The sequence below is a fragment of the Astatotilapia calliptera genome, chromosome 15 (genome assembly GCF_900246225.1).
Source record: "Astatotilapia calliptera chromosome 15, fAstCal1.2, whole genome shotgun sequence".
NCBI classification, from domain to species: domain Eukaryota; kingdom Metazoa; phylum Chordata; class Actinopteri; order Cichliformes; family Cichlidae; genus Astatotilapia; species Astatotilapia calliptera.
In genome coordinates, this window is record NC_039316.1 from 15434640 (window position 1) to 15454653 (window position 20014).

Genomic DNA, 20014 nt, shown 5'->3' on the forward strand with positions numbered 1-20014 from the left:
AGTTCCGCTCAACTCTACTTGACTCGGTTTTTCGGGGTTTTCCATTAGGTGGTGGTACCTGGTACTAGGTGCTTTAAGTACCTGCTCGGCCAACGTTCCAAATGAGCTAAGTCGATCTGAAAATGTGACATCAACAGACTGCATGCCACTGATTGGCCAATGGTGTGATTTGATAAGTCATGAGAGTGACTCCATCACAGAAAGGACAAAAAGCCGTAGACAGAGAAGCAGGTAAACCATCACCTAAGCGTCCTCCATTGGTGTGTTGGGCTTGTTGCACATACAAATCAAGTCACTGGACTTTCGGCCGCATCGCTATCACGACCCCATGTACATTGAGGTGGTGTTCAAAATGACTGACACTAGAATAGTGAATAGAGTTGAGTCAAGCTGAGTGGATACTAGTGGAAAATAGCATTAATTTAATCTCCAAAGATCAAAAAGCACATCTGAATCTGTTTTTTTCCATATTGTATCTTGGAAAGACTTGAGCTAGCTTTCCTCTATGTCCCCAGTCTTTATGCTAAACTAGATTTATCACCACTTTAAGCTCTATGCTGTAAGATATAGGAGTGATATCAAGCTTCCTATCTTACACTAAGAATTATCACAATTATGATCTCTAATGTCAGCAGCAGTTGTTTTAGCTTTCATTTTTACTATTTTCAACTAACAACTTTACCACAAAAAAAAATCACTGCATGTAAGAGACATTCACATGAAAAATAAACCCACAACAAAACAATTCATCACCTTTGAACCCACTAAAGGAAAAAAGGTTCTCAGAGTACCTGCTCTGAACCTCCAATGAAAACTGATTTTGGTTTTAATTGTGACACTTTAATAACAGTGCCCCCCATTGGCAAGGTTATGTCAGCAATGCGTACATAATCTCAGAACGAGTGGATATTTTTCCATAGAGTCGTGAATGACAATGTAAACCTTTGGCTAGTCTGGATGGAAAACCCCACTACTTAAGTCCAAATCTGTGGTTAACAACCCTTCCATTTATTATGCCCCAAGAGGTTTTAGCGGCTTGACAACAACCTCAAACACATTCTTTGCTTCTGCTACATTAAACAGGCAAGACTTCATGTTTAGTAATGGATGTTTTTTTTTCTTTTTTCATATTCCTACTGATTTTGAGATTTCGTTTTTTATTTTGTTCCGTAAATTAATTTGTTGTTGTTGTATAATTTCCACTGTAAGAGAACCCATCAGTTATGTGAAGACCATTTCCAAAAAGTCTTTCCAAACACTGTCAGCTTATAGGCTTGGTCATTTTGACTTCTCACCAACAGTTCAGTTTGTAATAGCAGTTCTGTCATAGTTTTAGGCCTTCCTTTTTAGTTCAGCACAGGATCAGGAAAACCCTTTTTAACTCCCCCATGTTAAATTTGATTTGATGCACTTGTTCATTAAGTTCTTCATTGTCCTCCTCAGTTTCATAGAAATTGATAATTGGGCATTGGACCATGACCCCTTCAACTTCTTCGTACGAGACAAATTACATTGGACTCCATGTTTCTCTCTATTGTCTCTTGGAACCAGCAGCAGGCGCCACAGTCCCTTGTGTGGGGTTGTTGATTCGGTCATGGCTGCACGCCAAGCCAGGAGGTCCAGAGACTCCTGGTGGTCCATGCGGCCCCACTGGCCCCTGTTTTCCTTTGGGTCCTATTGGCCCGCTAATGCCAGGTATTCCGGCCTGGCCCTCGATCCCTGGAGACCCTGGAGGTCCTGGGAGACAATCTTTACCAGGGGGACCCATATCACCTTTCTGGCCCCTCTCACCCTTTGGGCCTGGTGGACCCATGGACCCCTTATCTCCTTTGCTACCTTGTGCCCCTCTACTGCCACTAGGGCCTCTTTCACCAGGTACTCCTTTGGGACCAGGTGAACCTTTAGGTCCAGCAGGTCCACGATTTCCTGTAGGGCCTCGGTCACCTTTGCTGCCAGTCAGCCCAATGGGTCCTTTTGGGCCACTTTCACCACGGTTCCCTTTGGGTCCTGGGGGTCCAGGAGCGCCTGTTGACAACAGATGGTGTTGTAAATGTAAAAGGAAAAAACAAATCAAAGCAAAGCATTCTTTGCTATTCTTGTTGTTTATACACAGCAACATCCACCTTTAAGTATAGTGAAGTTCTGCATTAGCTGTGTATGGTGAACATCTACTAGTTTCATCTCCTCCATCACCATAGACAAATTCCTGATGTCCATGTCCAGTCGGACATTCAGCAACAGGTTCTGCTGCCTTAGAGTGTCAGCTAAGTGCAGCAGTAGCAAGACTGTGTTGTTCAAGTTCTGCACAAAAAAAGAGAGGAGGGGGGCGCATAGATAATGAGAAGCAGTTGGAATTTAACAATGGAAGGGCTAAATATTAGAAGTTTATGTGGCAAATCAAAAATCAGCTTAACTAACCTTAAAGCTAACTCACTAGCCCAAGTGATCATGCAAATTACAACAAGCATTTTGCTACTGGGAGTCTTTTGTGTGTACTTTAAGAATTTTCACTTGCTGACTCTAAATCTGAAAGCTGTTAGTATTGGACAACTAGTACGACCCAGACGGAAACTGCAATATGTTTCAGCATTTCGGAAAAACGCTTGGTCTCCAGAAATAACTCCAAAAACTACAATATAGATGTTGTGTTTTTTGCAACCTGCAGTTCATCGGTGTGTCTGCCCAGGCGAGTCTGGCATGACGAGCTCTCTGTGTTGATGTACTTATACATGCTTTGGACGTGGCTCACAGTAGCATTGACGCTGGAGGAGATTGAGACAATTTCCATCTCAATAGAGTTCAAGCGACCATCCAAGGCAGAGAACCGCTCACCCGTCCGGTTCTCATAGTACCTAAAGAGGACAGAAGTTTGTGATGGCTGGAATGATATGTCTCTCTGTGTATATAAATAAATATATACACATATAATAGACTTCATGATATGTAAACATCACTTGTTTCAGTATTTAACTTTCACATAAGTCAGACTAATGTAAAAATCAGGAAGTTGATAGTATATTAAGCCTTAACACGAGAAAGTCAGTGTAAGGACATTGAGTGTTTTGAATGTTACCTTGAATGGTAGTGAAGGTCATGCATGTTCTCCTCATGTTCGTCCGTGAATGTTGACACGTTGTCTAGCTGCATCTGTAAGTTCATCACCTGCAGAAAACACCCAAACAATCTGGATCCTATCCTCACACGTCCCCAAATTGCTTGATTTACTGATTTACAAGAGATTAGACTGTCCAGCTGCAACTTGACCATTTGATTCCCCAAAGGACAAGTTAACTTAGAATCAATTTAAATCCCGATAACTGTTCCTCCTAACTGATTTATGGCCATGTAAACAACCATATCTCTTCTATTAATGATTAATGATTTTTTATTTAACACAGTCTGTTTATGAATATCTAAGAACAATCAAGCTTACAAATGCACTAACCTGGTGAGTGAGATCATAGTAGAGCTCAGTGGATATGGCGATCCTTTGGTGATCTGCTACAATGTTGTTCTGTAGGAAGCGCATGGTTTGCATTGTGCTGCTGGTGTTGGACTTGATAGCACTCAGAACCCGGCTGTAGTTCTGCCAGTCACTGGTTAATTTATGGAGGACATACGTATCCTCATCTGCTTTTCTCTGCAGGGCATCTATCCACTGTGTACTAACAGGTAGAGGGATCACAGAAGATGGGAGTTAGCAGCAGTGTTGATAATAAGGGCAAATATCCCTGATAGAGTTATTTCAGACACATATGCACACATGTACATGATGTTCTAATAATTTGTTTATCAAGGGCAACCAACAAGAACTTTGGATATATTGAGAACTGCACCAAGGCCCAATATAACCTAAATCAGGATTATTATGAACCTTGAATCGCGCAAAGCTACTCTAGTAGAGTGCAAGAATAAAAACACTGAGTTATAAATGAGCATCACCCTTAAAGGTGAATACACGTAGAGTTAAGAAAAAACTGAAATAATCCGGCAGGCTGTGCATGCTGTATAGTTTAAGGTTACTGGTGTTGCAAAATGCTTTCCTCCATTCATAAATCTGAACACTGAGCATGCTCCATTAAGTGTATGATCTAGTCACATCTGTCCTTTCTCAGCTTTTCATTCACCTGTGTGCCACTGTTGTATTAACTTGATGCGCTGTAGCTTTGATGTCAAACGAATCCTCCAGCAGTGTTTTTATCTTCTCCTGAGTTTCTTCAACCACGTCCTTCCAGCCCTCCACCCGATCCAGGTATCTTTCCAGTGACTGATTGAGAACTTTGATTGACATAAGGTGGTTTTGGATGTCACGTGTCAGCCGGTTACTTGTATCCTTTAGTGTCGACTGGGTCTTGGAGGCTTGGTCCAGGACCTGGAGAAGAAAGAAATGGTGGTAAATTTTCTTTGGGCTTTAAACTACTGGTCCCCTTTTATTATTTGAGCTTTTTTTGAAGGCCACCATACCTGCTCCTGTGCCAGTATCATTCTCTGAATGTCTTCAAACTCTTTCTTCAGTTTACTGATCTCCTCACTGTACAGAGTTGCATCCAGGCAGCCTGAACAGTTAGATGTGGTCCTCACATCTGGGATGGGAAGTTAAAAAGGACGTGAGATGGCACAGGAAAAGAGGCAGGATGCTCTAAATTACTGTATTTGACAGCTGACCACACAACCAAGTTCCTAATGTGTAATCAGGTGAATAGAAGAAGAAAACTAATGTATAAACGATCAGCTGAAGCTTGTAAGGTAAACCTTCCTGAATTCCAATATGTTAAAATGTGCTGATCCATGTGATAATATTCACAGACAGCCAACTCCTGTCATGCTTTAAATTGAAACACAATTAAAGCTGTTTTAGGAATATATAAAATCCCAGAAGTTAGTAGGAATGTAAGTAAAACAGTTCAATTCAACAAATGTGCAAAAACTTTGTTATCTGTGAAAAAACAATTATTCCTTGATATTTTCTCATAGTTCTTATAGGATCAAAGTGAGTATTAAAAAAAGTTACTTTACCCTCTATTCCTTGCTGGACCTTTGTGATCTTTTTGTAGTAAGCTGACTCTGCTTCAGAGAGGCTGTCCACCTTCCTGAACACTGAGTACACAGAATTACACATAAATATTTCAAAGTATTTTTAAACAGTTGTACTTATATATATATAACTTATATATAAGTAAAGGAACAATAACAGTGAGCGATCCGAGTGCTCTGGGGTAAATGGGGAATGAAATCATTAGATTTAATCATGTAAGGAGGAAATAATTAACAGCAGTAACTTGGTGTTAACAGGAAATAAGAGATATTTAAAGGAGTAAAAACAGGAAGTTGTCATTTAAGCCCTGACAACAAAACACCTAAAGTTTTCATTGGCCTAAACACTAATTATGTATGATGGTTTATCCAGCTGGTCAGGTTATAATCCCTCAACATATTTCCCAAGTGACTAACAGCAGTTTAGCAACAGTTAGCTTTTTAACATCCTAAGCTTTGAGCCAGGGCATTATTAGAGGCCGTTCTGTAGTTTGTTTGCATATATAAATGCTTCCACATGTGCGCATACTAGCAGTGCAGTTGAACATGGCCTGTGGCTTCTTCTATTCGTTGAAGCAACAGAATATATTTTAAATGTATGAATGTGAATGAGTAAATCTTTTTTTTATGGGTATGCAGGGGTGTGCATCTGGTGGCATATGTTTCAAAATAATGCTTTCAGTGTGACAAAACACATTTCATTCCCCAAACTATTTTTTCCATAAAGGGGTAAAACTGTGTCCATATTTTGTGCAGAAAAAAAACTGTTGCTAAAAAACAGATGTTCATCAGGGAATTGAATATCAAAGGTTACTGTTTCTCTTCTTGTGCATATTCACGGATGGGATTTGCGGCCAAGTGCATGACTTCTTCCAATGGTATTAAAGTTTTAGTACTTTGGTGCTGCACAGCTGTACTGGACGTTGACACAGTGTCAGTGTGTGTTATTCAAATGTATTTTGCAAAGCTAAGCCATGCTGTGGTGCACTTTTTAAAAAGAACTGGATTTCTCATAGCAAGACTCCTGGCAACTCTTGCAAACAAGCCATACGTCTTCAGTCTTTTTCTAATTGCGTTGTCATTAACTTTAACATGTAACATACCAAATGAGGGATGTAGAGTCTGAGATGTAGATCTTGGGTCTTTTGCGATCTTTCTGGCTATTGCACAGGATACTGCTTCTCTAAACTTTGGGTGAATTTGCTTAGACATTCAGTCCTGGGAAAATTGCAACATTGTGTTAAGATATGCAGTAAACTTCCAAAACTGCCCTTATAGAAGTGGTTAAACTTGCTGATGATCAGGTTTTAAAGGAAAAAGTGATATTTTTTATTCTTTTTGCGATTTGAGAACCTTTTGCAACAGTATCAGCTGTCAAATTAGTCAGCTAATTGTCCTTTATAGTAGAAAAAAACAAATGGTAAAATATGCATTTGATTTTCAGTGTAGCTCTGTATGAATTAGAGACAAGAGAAATACTTGAGGTTTCCTCTTTTTAGAGTTTGGAACAGTTTCTGGGGGAACAGTTTTGCTTCAGTAAAATAGTATTTTTGTAAATATAAAGGGAGAAAACTAAAGAAAAATCAAAGGCATATTTCCATCTGATATTCTGCTAAAACTCTTAACTAACTGTGGTTTAAATCCTACACTGAAAATGAATGGTGTCTGATTTGTGTGCTTTTCTTTACATGCAAAATAAAAAAAACATTATTAGGTGCAGAAATGGTCTAAAAAGAAGGAAATTAAGCATAAAGGGGTCAAAAAAGTGGTTTCTCCTAACAACCAAATGTTTGCTGAAACCACTTGCTGATGGCCGATGATGAACATGCACACTCCGTCCAGGTTTCCAGCACACGTGCAAATGAAAAATTACACAAAACGCCCACACGCATTTTGTGGCACACCTAATTCAAAACTGGGCTTTATTAGGATGTGTATCTGAATGCAGCCTTCTGTGTGTTGAGGGATTTTGAATCAGTTCTTGCCTGACTCTGTCCTCTGATGTCCCTGAACAATTGTAAACCATAAAGATTTACGGCTTTCAAGCCCAATAAAAAGTGATGCTGATGTAAAAAGCACCTGCTGCTGCTGAGTAACTGTCAGGTAAAACATGGGCAACAGAATCCTGGAACACATTCACTTGATCTATGGGAGTTTGGGGAGTGCACTATTCAGGCAACTAAAATGTATGTAGAGAAATTTGATGTGCTTTTCACTCATTTTAATGCACAGAGCTGAATGCGTCCAACCAATCTCTGCATGAGGAAGACCTCCGTGTTTTCATTTAGAGCAAATCAAAAGTCAAGTTGAGCTCACCAAGTGAAGCCAGCACTGCAACAGTTATGATTAGGAAGGCAACAAATCCATAGAGGATTTTGACAGCCAGTTGAAGAGAATGGCTCTGCTGGCACCGCACACAGCCACCTCGACTACGACCTGGAGATCAAATCACACGAACAAAGTCAACAAAGTGAGTAAATTAGCAAACGAAAAACAAAATTGATTTTCTGATCTGATCGTTTAGTTGTAGCTACTGTAAAATGAAGCGCTCATAAAAGAAGTATCCAGATTCTTTAGTTAAACAAAACAAAAACAATAGTAGCTAAAACATAGAAACCACGTTCCTAAGGCAGAGACTGAAGCATCTCCAAAACGGTAAGGCTTGTCGGAGCCTTTAGTTGGCAGATACTGGAGGTACATGTTGAACTGATATGTATAGTATTTAAAATATCTACAGCTAATACCCTGGTCCAAGATATCATCTCCAAAGTTCTTAGTGGGACAGATCAGATTCGGCTGCAGGGACTGTCGTGATGTTTTGGCTCATCAGCACATGATTTTAACATTTAAATCTTTTCATTTTATTTATTTTCTCCTGCTTGGGGGCAACAGGAATAACACCAAACTGACTTATTCAGTATCATCTTAGAGTTAATATGAGAGACACACAACTATTCCATTTGTGTTTGTATTCATATATGCATGGAAAATGTAACTCCATTATTTTTTGTTCTTTTTTTCAATCAACTCCTGAGAAACAAATGTGCTCTTCAGCCTCTATCGTCTAACGATGTTCACTTAATCTCTGAATGTGCTACTTTAGAGGGTTTTTTGTCAATATTCTGCCATTTATTGACTCGACTGATGCAACTGATCTATTTAGTCAGTATATAGTGAATAATAATGTCCCAAAGCTAAAACTGATATAAAACTTGAAAATTGTTCACATCTGGTATTTTATTCTCTACGAATAACATTTTTGCTAAAATGCTTCAGTTAATTGTAACTTAACTGGTACGATTTCAATTACAAATAATGGATTGATTGGACTGACGTTAGGCAAACTTTAAAACTGTATTACTGGACTGGAGCTTTCTAACATAACAAACTCACCAAACCTACAATTTGTACACAATATGTCACTGCTGGGGGAAGAAAAAAAAAGCCCATCCATTGTTAGATTTGTTCATGTGGCCCTTACCTCTAAATGAAGGCATTTCCTCCTCCTCTCCAGTGAAGTCCTCCTCTGAAGAACAAAGAAAATGCAAACAAAAGAAGTTGAAAAGATAAAACAAGTTTTATTCATCATTATGTCATTTTCAATTCTTTAAATCTTCATTCCATGTCATAGAAAGGCTTAAAAAGAAGCACATAAGGGTTGAAAGGTGATGGATAAGTTTTCATATCTGAATAGTCAATGTTGATCCATTAAACAGGCTAGTTTCCACACACTTGTTATTAAACAGAGCTGTAATCATAGGTTTCTTATGATAAATCTCACAGGCTATGGATGTAATTACATCAGCCGAGAAGTTTACTCGAGGCCACTATTTGCAGTCAGTGTGAATGTGGTTTATGTCAACAGAGCCACATAACCTCCAGTATGTGAATGTGAATACAAGTGAGGGCAAATTGACAGTCGTGCATAATGAACTGGTTCACATCCATGGCTCTTCACCAAGGACAACAAAAGAGCTTGATCATTACCTTTGAAAAGCTGGTTCTCATATCCACCATAGTTGTCTGTCAAAGAGACACAAAAAGCAGACGTTTAAAAAATGAAGCTGAGTGAAATTCAGCTCCTCTGGAGCCACAAAGAGGTTTTATTACTCCTCTCATAAATCACACAAACCAGCTGCCTCCCTGTTTCCCTTGAAGTGTGCATTGTACCGAGTGCACACAGCATGAAGCTGCTGTCCCAGAAAATGCATGTTTTTGTTCTTTTTAGATGTTTTCTCTGAATTGTTGCTCACTCAGGACAAACCAGTCCCACGGTGGTGCAAAGCATGAGAAAATGTGTTTGTTTGTGAGTCTGAGAAATTTGTTATCACACACAGTCATGGAAAAGGCTGGAGTAAGCATGACTTGATATGACCACAGAGTGCCTAACAAACCAAATGAAGCTAGATTACTTAAAAATCCCCAGATGCATTTGACTTCATGTTTTCGTAGCTGTAAGTAAGTGCTGGGGCTTTATTGCACGTTATTAAATGTGCAGCATACAACTGCACCTGGGACACTGTGGGTGTGGAGCTGGAAGTTTAGCAATCACTCATGCTGACCACAGGGGAAACTGTTTCTGAAGAAGAGGAGCTGGAAATCACAACAACAGTCATCTCAAGGTGATTTGTATTGTAAGGTAGACCCTACAATAATACATACAGAGAAACACCCAAGAATCATATTATCCCCTATGAGCAAGCACTTTAGCGACAGTGGGAAGCAAAAACTCCCTTTTAACAGGAAGAAACCTCCGGCAGAACCAGGCTCAGGGAGGAGCAGCCATCTGCAGCGAGAGTCTCCTGTTTGAATGATAGCTGTGTTTGTCGCACCTCCATCCTAACCGTCTTCGTGTGGAATCCTTAGAGTGAAAAACATCTCTATGGATTGTTTTTGGAATGTGACATTAAATGATTACTTTGACTGTTTTGTTGGTGACTTATTAGTCCCTGAATGTTTCCTTCAGCAGCAACGTAGCATGTCTAGTATTTCTTTTGTGACATTTTGACAAAGATATGGACATTTATTTAGACTATGTAATGAATGTTTAGAGCTATAAAAAAAACAGTGTTTTTAAGGAACTACTCCTTTGCACAATACAGCTGTGGGAAAAAAGAGTCAGAGGTTGCAGCATTTAGTGAAAGGTTTGCCACATGCTAATGAGCAGGTGTAAGAGTTGTTTGGTCTGAGATTTCCACTGTGCAACATAACTTTGGTCTCTTTTGTGCATTGTTATATAAGTGAAAACTGCCTTAAATGTTTCTGTGTTGCAAAAACATGTTGGGGAATTTCTGCTATGGATCAGTCTCTGCAGCTAGCCACAAGATCATCTCAACATCAGGCGAGGTCTGGCCTCCGCTAGTGAGAAAAAATAGGACAAAAAACAGCAGGAGAATTAAACTAATGGTGGACTGTAAGACATTTTTTTTTTTTAACTAGAGAAACGGTTTTAGTACAACTTTTGTTGAAAAAAAAAAAAAAGAAATGTCTGTGTAATGCAGACACACACAGTTGCCCTTAGATGACTGGGTTCTGGTTCCACATGGCACAAATGAGAAAACAAACAGGGATTCAAGGCTTGGATGAAATTAGGGAAAATATATGTTAGGTTAGGTCAAATGAAATTAAACCATGGGATCTATTTGGAGAACAATGTTAGTGAAGTTTTGATAGAAGAAAGTATACACTTGCAAAAGCAGCAATGAGGTAAATGTTTATGTGAGTCAGTGCTGAAATGGCTGAGGTCAGGTCTGGGTGGACAAGTCACAAAACACTGAGGCTGACATAAGGATGGGTGGAGGCAGAGAAAAGGGGAGGGAGTAGAAAGGGGAAAGAGTGAGAGAAAGAACTTCAGGTTAATATGGACTGAGGCCATGCTTACAGTGGCAAGAAAGACTTTTTATAATAATCTGCACCTGGTGGCCAGCTACTCTGATCAGCAGAAAATCTTTTTCATTAGCTTTCACAAATGTGTAGCTGTTACTGAAGTGTTCGATGTGATCTGCAGCCTGTGCTTGTTTAACTAAATACCTGCAACACTTGGCACTTACTGGTATTTTTTTTTTTTCTCTAACGCTCTTTAGAAGTTAAAACCAAACCCGTATTGAGGGCCACAAGTGCCAAAGTGAATTAACTATATTTATAAATAAATAATTGATTGAATATGTCATCAGTTAAATTAAATTAAATTTGTGTCATTCAAATCATTTAATTATTTATCGGTAATTTTAATTAATTAATGATGCATTTATTGATGTCCCTATTTCAGTTAATTATTTCCCATTTTAATTAATTAATTATTTCATGATTTCTGTGCTGTATGGAAGGCCACAAGTGCCAGAATGGGTTAAATAAAAACATCATTAAATAAATCATTACATAGTAACACGGTGGTTAGCACTGTTGCCTAACAGCTTGTCCCCTCCATATCTTTCAGCCATGACTCATTTGTTGAATTTGTAATTTCCACTACTAGTTAAACTGGGACTCTGAAGTCTCTTCTGCTGACCTAAGTTGGCCAAAACACTAAATTTAACCCTGCAAACAGCAAGCAATTTTCAGAACTTTGTGTTCAGAACTTTACAACATAAGGTAAAAACAGAGTTTGTGCAATTCTATCTCCCATTTTCCTGACAAACCATAACGAAATTACGGATTGCTCAAAAATCTTGCAACTGGCTTCATGTTGTAACAGTGAAATTAAAAGTAGTAATACATTTAAATGGGGGTTTTAGTGAAGAGCCCTCATGTCTGTCTAAAAGAGGTATAAATCCTGTTCAGAGACCTTCCCACCCTGACTAAAGTACATACTTGGTGGAAAACTGAATTCCTGGAATTCTTTTGGACTTTTGTGGTATAAATATGTTTGAATGCCAGCACACTGTCTGTTACTGGAAGTTGAAATTCAAATTCTAAAACTGTATTCAACAAGAAATATCGAACAACCCTACATGTATGACTCTCCTTTGCTTCCTTTGACTTGCGCCTTTTTTTAGTCGTGTTTTCGCTTCTCTCAGTGGAAAAAAACCCCTCTTATGTCTGTCTCATTAGTGGGGAAGCTGTCGTGTCCAACACACACACAGACCAGAACTGAGCTGATCTGACAGCAGCACAACACAACCCTGCCATATTAAAAGGATGTTTTGGTTCAGTGGAAAGGCAGTCTTATTAATTTGCGGTGCTTCACAAACCTACCACCTATGGTCTGAAAGCATTTCCCTCCAAATTAAACAAACACAGAGCATCTGCATAAACAGCTCACATAAAACCCAACCCTTTGTTTTCCTGTCACTGATAAGGTCAGATTATTCAAAAGCACCCTTGCAACATTGATTCAGCTGGTTCAAATTTCATCATTAAGGGAGAATAACACCTTCAGGGTTTAGGATAACTGCTGCGAGGTGTAATAAGATAAAAGTGAAGAAAATAAAAACAGATTTCTATCTAATAAACCAACCAAAACAATAAAACCTTCTGAAGGGTATTATGTAGGTAATCCATGCTGCTAAACAGCTGTGGTAATGGACACCTGTACATAGGTACCCCATCCTCCAGTTCATTCCAGTACATCCCAGGCATACTCAGCAGCAGTCAGGGGTTAGATCTCTGGCTAGACCTTTCTCCCTGAGGATGTGGTCACATGCAGATTACTTTTACACCCATAAAAATCTCATTGCTTTCAGATCCCAGTGCATTTATACTTCACATAACTGGGCATTTCCCCCCTGGCAGGTAAGTTATCTTGAAAGCAGCTGGCCCTGATTATATGGTAACTGTGCTTGTGACCTATGTAACAGAGTTACAGACCTTACATGGATATAGAGTAGTCAGAGTTTTCAGCATTGTTAATGTACATGCAGTTAGGTGTATATATTTTTGGACATGTGAAAGCACAATTTGCGTATAAAACATATTCAGGTCACAGTTATTTGATGAATGTGGCTATTTGCATAAAAAGTTTGAGGTCCACAGAGGACCAAGGTCGTGGATGATCATAGGATGCTTTCCATGGTCAAGCAAGGTGGTCGAGCCTTATCCAGGAGGAAGCCATGTCAATTTTCTATTTTTAAAAAAAAGTGTGTAATACAATACTTCACTATAGAAAATAGTTCAGAACATTCGCTCATTAGACAGATTAAACTAAGATAAGGATCAGGGAGATTCAGCTGGCTGCAGCTGGATGGTGCTCCACAGCACAGATTGGTAATGACCCAACAAATACAGCAAAAGCAAGCCAGGAATTTTTGAAAGATAGGAGGTGAAATATGCAGCGACGCTGGAGTTAATCAACTGATCTCAAATCGATCAAGAATGGATTTCACTTAAAAGAGAAAGCTGAAGGTAGAAAGACAAACAAAGAAATGGAAAATGAGGAGTTAGAGTTAGGAGAGAAGAACTAGAGGCCTGGAAAAACATCATAGTAGAAATCCCATTCTTTGGTGGTCCCCTGATTCCAAACTTCAAAGACCTCATTCACAAAGGATTTAAAATAAGTCTTTTGAGCCATGGCTGTGAAGGCATGGTGGTTAATACAATATTTGTTTACAATCTTTCAAATTAAAGCAAAGCCCATACTCATTATATGACGTTAGTATATTTTGTTAAACAGCTAAAAAAAGGTGTTTAAAAATGTGTGAACCTTATTATATACAACAGATTTACACAGTTTAGGTAAACAAACATCACTGAACTCTTTGCTTTTTTAGAGGAAACATGTGAAGGACAGAATATGCAACATAAAGATGCATCATAATCAGAAAACAATCATAAACCAAGGACTAGAAATAGAAATAGATACATTTCGTGTCCAACAAGATTAAAAATAAGAATAAAAGTACAAAACAATCAAAATATATTTATATTTTGGACATTCTTTGTGAGACATTTGAGACATTCGGTATTTCTGTGCGCGATGAATAGTTCATGTCCTCAGTGTGAACACTAATAGGAATAAAGATTATAAAACACAGCCAGAAATGCCAAAAACCATCTGCTGCTACAACAGCCTCCATTCTTCTTGCAAAGTTTTTCTTGGTCCCGTTCACACAAAGTGGTCTCGCAGTCTACATTCCCATTTATCCCACAGGTGTTGGATGGAGCAGAGATCAGCTACACTTCCACACCAAACTCTGAAAGCCACCTCTTGGTGGACTGGTTTGGGGGCATTGCTTTATGCTGTAGCTTTACCATGAAAGCCACAGACAAAAACTACTGAGTCATGCAGACAAGCATCCACAGGTAACTCCTGTTGCTGTCAAAGCCCTCGTGTGTAGATGATGTACAAATATCAACACTAGCAGTTTTGGAACAGCCTTTCCTGTGTCCCTGATATACTTCTAAGGGAAAAGTGTGCAGAAGAAAGGTTAAAATATATATAGAAACTTTGTGAAGTCTAACAGTCAGATCTCAGGATGTCGTTCTGATCTTTTACTCTCTGACTTTTAGTGTTCGTGAAAGCAGCACCACTTCAGTTTGTGGTTCCTTTGCTGAGGTTTTATCTCAGGGGGCTCTGGACTTTCCAAACCCCATACCCACCCTTTTTCTCCCTTTGGACTTTACTTTCGCTACAGGCATTGTGCAAAATGTTATCCTCTGTAAATAACAGGCTCTGTATGCCCTCTGACCTCCCCACATCACTCGCTGCATTATCCAATTTTCTGTTCAAATAGAGATGCCTACTCCACATCATAATAGTTTTTCATGTTCCCATCCTTCATTGGTTCATTCTGCTGTTTTGACCAGTAAAATCTCCTCCTCCTGCAAATCCAAGCCTTAAGTGGAACCAGAGTTAGGAGAGGGGGCCTCCTCCAGATCAGAGTGGAGGTCTTGACCACAACTCATAAAGTAAAATGAGTCCCTTTCTAAAGCTTTGTTGACATCTCAGCCATTTAGGTGCCCTGTGACTGGAATGCGTGGTTTCTGCAAAAGAATATAAATGGTCGGTATGTGTCGCTGCAAACTGTGAACCAGAATGTATAGAAAGGCCATTTCAATAGAGCACTCTTTTATTGTGGTTAGGCAGTAAAACACAAGATCTTTGCAGTTAACATCCAGTAAATGGATGATGTTTTTTCTAGATTAAACTGATTTGGAAAACCAGGCTGAGAAAGTAAAAAAAAGAAGCAAGGCAGGCCTGGTTAGTTTTATACAGTAAGACTGCAAGGCCAAAGGAAATGTACAATCTTCAACAACTAAGCCTTTCTGTATTTACTCACCCTCATATTTTATAATCATTTCTTCATCTTTTCACTCCAAAGGTTTTCTAGCCAAAGTGTACAGTTGACAGCTTGGACATCATTTTTCATTTTTTATTCTTTTTGTTCTGGAGTCTAATTAACACCAGTGTTTGCTCAACTGTACCAAATCAAAATAGGCCGCACCACAGAAACTAGTACTACAAAAACTTGAATGCCTTTGTTTGGCTCGACTAAAAACAACAGCAGCATAAGAAACAAAACAGTAATGGATCAAAATCCTATTAAATAATAACATCTCTGTAAGGATTTCAACTAAAACTCATAAAAATTAATCCAGTATACCTCAGAGTCCAAAAACTTACCTGCAAAGCTAACAGAATAAGCTAAATTAGCTACATTACTTGCCTTGGATAACTAAGAATCCATTCAAATTAACCTGCTTGAACCTGGGTGTTTTTTTCATCGTCATCTTAGTTTCAACTAGTGTGTTTATCCAGTCTTGTTTGCACAGATTAGAAACATGGCTGAGGTCAGACTAGTTGGTCCATGTAATATGACAGCTTATTCACACCCTCATCTCCTCCAGATTCGACCACTGTGATCACTGAGTTGAGATCAGATATGTCTGTGCATCTGTGCAAACATTTAAAAACAGACTCAAAACATTGTTGTTCATAAAGGTCTACACTTACTAGTCGTGTTTTTGCTTTATTATATTTTGCTGTTTTTACTGACATTGTCAATTAAGCTGCTGTTAACGCACACAGGATTTTATGTTTTTATCTTCATCTACCATTGCCATTGAAACTCACTGTATACATGCCTAAATGATCAAGCAGTTTCCCATTTATAGTGTATAAGACACTGGCCTCCCATTCCCTACAGAAACAATTTAAGATTTTCTGATTACTTTTAAATCTGTTAATGGTATGGCTCCATTTTATCCATCTCAAAATGTCTAACACCATGTACTGCCACATACCCAAAAGATGATAAATAGACCAGTTATTATACAGCACTTTTCCGCAACTTGCCTCATTCACCAATTCACACCCACTCGCGCAGACTGGGATTGAACCCCTGACCTTCCAGTTAGTAGGTGACGCTACCACCTGAACTGCACTGAGCTACTGTTACTGTAGTTACTGTTACAGGTTCGACCGCCCAGGCTTAAAACAAAGGGGGACCATGTTTTCACAGTTTTAAGCCCAATGCTGTGGAACAAACTTTTTCAGCTAATATTAAACAACCTAAAAAAATCTATATCTATCTATTTGTATTTGGTTTTTTAAAATGATGTCATCTTAAATTTGTTCTTTTGTGTTCTTATTTTAGCTCATTTCATGGATTTTGGAATGTTTTAATGCTATTTTTTGTCAATTCTAGGAATCAGCATGTAACTCTGATTGTGAGAGATACTGAGAGATGTAGAAATAAAGGTAATTAATGCTATTATTAATTAATTACACTAAAACGGTAAACAAGAGTTTTTGGTTTTGTTTTGGGTGTGGCATGGAAAGAGAGCAACATTTCAGTCAGTAGCAGGAGGCTTTGCTGTCTGTCTGACAAATTCAGTATCAAATTCTATTTGGGCACTGCCGTTACCTTAGTTTTGGCATTGTTTGTGTTTGTGTGAGTTAAACTGTCAACTACAACTAGAAGAATCTAGTATTTTGTGCAGTCAGGGGCTCAACAAGTTGCTATGACCCTGTCAAAGGTTTTTCATAAACAACTTAGTATGTAGTCCACGTGGTTCATCGAAGTCCGGTAATGTAAGTATCCGAACTGTGATGCAGTGAAAGAATTAAGCTCTGTTTGCACATAAAAGTGGTGAGAAGAGGGAAGAAAAATAAACAAACAGCCACTGTTATAGCTGGAACTTATAATGTTGCTAAGGTCTTAATTAAAGATCAAGTTGCAGATTCAACATCACAGTCAACATTTTGTGCTGCCAGCTCTAGTGTGGAAACATGAAAATGCCCAGGAGAAACATTTAGATTATGAATCCAAGCTAGTAAAAACAAATGAGGAAACGCACTCTGAATACAGTGACAAGAAGCCAACACAGCTTCCAGATACTCAGTGTCCTTGTTCTCCTTTCACTTCAAATTCATGATGCGTTGACTGTAAATTTATATAAAGCTTCCACAGCAAAAATTGCACTCAGGCCTCCACTTTGCTCACTCTTTCCTTTTCCTTTGCCAGCCATACACCTGTCTGCCTGCTTTTCCTTTCCCTGCACCTCCTTGTTTTTGGACTCTCCCTCTCCTCTCCATTCTGGGAGGAATGTATGAGGCAGCATGTTTTGTTCTGGCTGGGCTGGACTGAAACCACTAACAGACCTCCTGCATTGTGTGGCTGAGAAGAGTACTGTTCTTGGAGTTAATTTGCTGTGTCGCCTTGTGGTTCATGTGCAGCTTCTCCCCCATTTAAGCTCGATGTACCAGTTAGAGGTAGAGATTGATATTTCCAGTAAATATACTCTTCTTATATGATAAACATAAAACTTGAAAGTTAAAAGAGATCATTCAAAGTAAAAAAAAATAATTATCAGTTATGATAATGAATATGTGAGGACATCTCCACATATTTTCAAGCTGTTAGTTCTGTTTGGCTTCTCCCTCTCACTCCTGCTCAGTCATTCCCTCTGTATCCACTCCCCCACGTGACTGCTGTGCATACTGTATCTCTGGAAACTATCTAAGTACTTCTGCTTTCTTCACAGCTGTTGGCAGTTTTCCTTGCATAGACTGTTGTAAAAATACTCAAATTCAACTCGTATATTTTCACCCGCCCTATCTTAAGCGGAATATTAATTCAGTCTGCGGTAGATTGGCATGGCTAGAGAGTATCTAAAGTTTTATGAGACCAGGCTGTGGTGCACGCATGTACGCATTACAGAGATTTAAAGATGACTCATCAAAGTGTCACATCCAACAACAACACACGTGCACTTTCTCAGGATCTGCACTGCCAGGTTTCAGAGATGATGAGAAGCATATGTGATTGTTAGTGCCCTGCGCAGGTGCCTGTCTGCATCTCACCATGAGACATAATGTTTCTCACTACATTTCTAAGTGTTTTCCACACTGGGAAATTCACCTACGTTTTCATCAGATGGATCTTTTGCATGTTCAAAAGTTGGTGAAACAGGGCAAAGTTGCATTTCTAGATGCTAAGATGTAATGTTGTAGGTGAAGTCTCTTTACCTTTCATGATTTCTGGCTCCAGATATCGTCTGCAGTATTGCCAACTTGTTGCGGTCTATTTTTTTTTCTTCTCAAAATCAAGTGCAAAGGAAAAGCAGAAGTAGTCAGCAGTGTACCAATGGGTCATTCATGCGCATCGTTCCAGTGGTGACCAAATTTCCAGAGAAAGTGAGAAAAAAAAAGCACCTCCAAATTTGAAAAAAAGAAGCAAATCATGCACAAAAGATGTTCATTCACATCCAGTGTAGTGAAGAATAAAACAATCTTTGTTAAAATTTAGAAAAAAAATAACTATGCAATATCTGGATTATTGGAAATATTCTGAAAAAATTGTCGATGCTGAAGGTAGGTGATCAAAGCTCATCTAACTTTTGCACATTTGCCTGCAGCTCTCTGGCATCATCCCTTCCCCATCCAGAGCCTGATAAAGCTAAACCTCCTTAGACAGAAACCATGTGTAGCTTTATAGAGGGAGGGACAACTGGAGCATGGCAGGATGAAGAGAAAGCACAAGATTGGTAAGAGAGATATAAGCAAGAAGGCAGGGAGGCAGAGAGAGAGAGAGAGAGAGATGGGAGGGAAACAAAGAAAGTAAAAAACGAGGGCGGGACAGGGAAAAGGACAGAATGCAAAGGCAAAGGGAGGGGGAGAGAGAGGCAGGGAGGGTCCGTGTGTTTTGTTGAATGTCAGTTTTGTGGCCGAGGCTAATTGCTAACAAATGTCAGAACACTGTGGAGTGAGCACCTTGAATATCTGTGGCCTTGGCCTGTGAGACAGGAAAATAGTTTCTTTGAAAACACACCAGTGCACACACTACAACATGTCGAGGCCATAATCCAGACCTGGCACCAGTTTGCAGGCCTCTCAGTTTGCTCCCCTTAACCTTGACTACCAGCGAGTTAGACTAACAGCAGGTGTAAATTTTGCACCAACACACACACACACACACACACACACACACACACACACACACACACACACACACACACCCGGCCAGTCAGCTGACGAGGCAGCTCCAGTGGCCGTCTGTCAGACTTACAATTTTCGCTCTGTCTTCCCTCTCCTGCACTCACTGTGCAGTTTAATATAGCTGTTTACTGTTAAATAAATAGATAACTGTATTAGTTTTGAAAGGCAGGAAATGAAAAAGTCTCATCACATAATTAGTCTGAGCTGCAGTTCAGAACAGAAGGTCTATTAACTGTTTATGGTGTACTTGCTGATATTATTACTGATAAAGTATACACTCACGAACCACTTCATTTGGCTTCATTAGAAAGGTGATTTAAGTGGCTCTTGGTTATTGGTGTCAGATGTATTTCAGAGACTGCTGCTTACTGACATTTTCTCTCACAACCATCTCTAGGGTTTGCCGAGAACCATGTGAGAGAAAAAACATCCAGTGAGCAGCAGTTCTCTGGGTAAAAATATCTTGTTGTTGATGCCAGAGATCAGAGGGGAACAGCCAAACTGCTTCAAGTTAAAAGGAAAGCAACAGTAACTCAACAGGAAACTGAGACAACGATTACCACAAGCTCTCTAACTGGACTATAGAAGATTGTAAAAACATTGCCT

The 20014-nt window shown here is 39.2% G+C and overlaps 1 protein-coding gene across 1 annotated transcript; it reads right to left on the reverse strand.

Moving 5' to 3' along the window:
* Window positions 1-270: 270 nt before the first annotated feature.
* scara3 (scavenger receptor class A, member 3) lies at window positions 271-18920 on the reverse strand. The gene is made up of 12 exons (XM_026142836.1): window positions 18440-18920; window positions 9022-9057; window positions 8516-8560; window positions 7351-7470; window positions 5017-5097; window positions 4465-4583; window positions 4128-4372; window positions 3446-3665; window positions 3074-3162; window positions 2660-2852; window positions 2124-2301; window positions 271-2025 (listed from the first exon to the last, which is right to left on the reverse strand). Exons 1-12 carry the CDS (start codon window positions 18444-18446, stop codon window positions 1532-1534), a joined length of 1827 nt encoding a protein of 608 aa, XP_025998621.1. The 5' UTR covers window positions 18447-18920; the 3' UTR covers window positions 271-1531.
* Between the last annotated feature and the right edge of the window lie 1094 nt (window positions 18921-20014).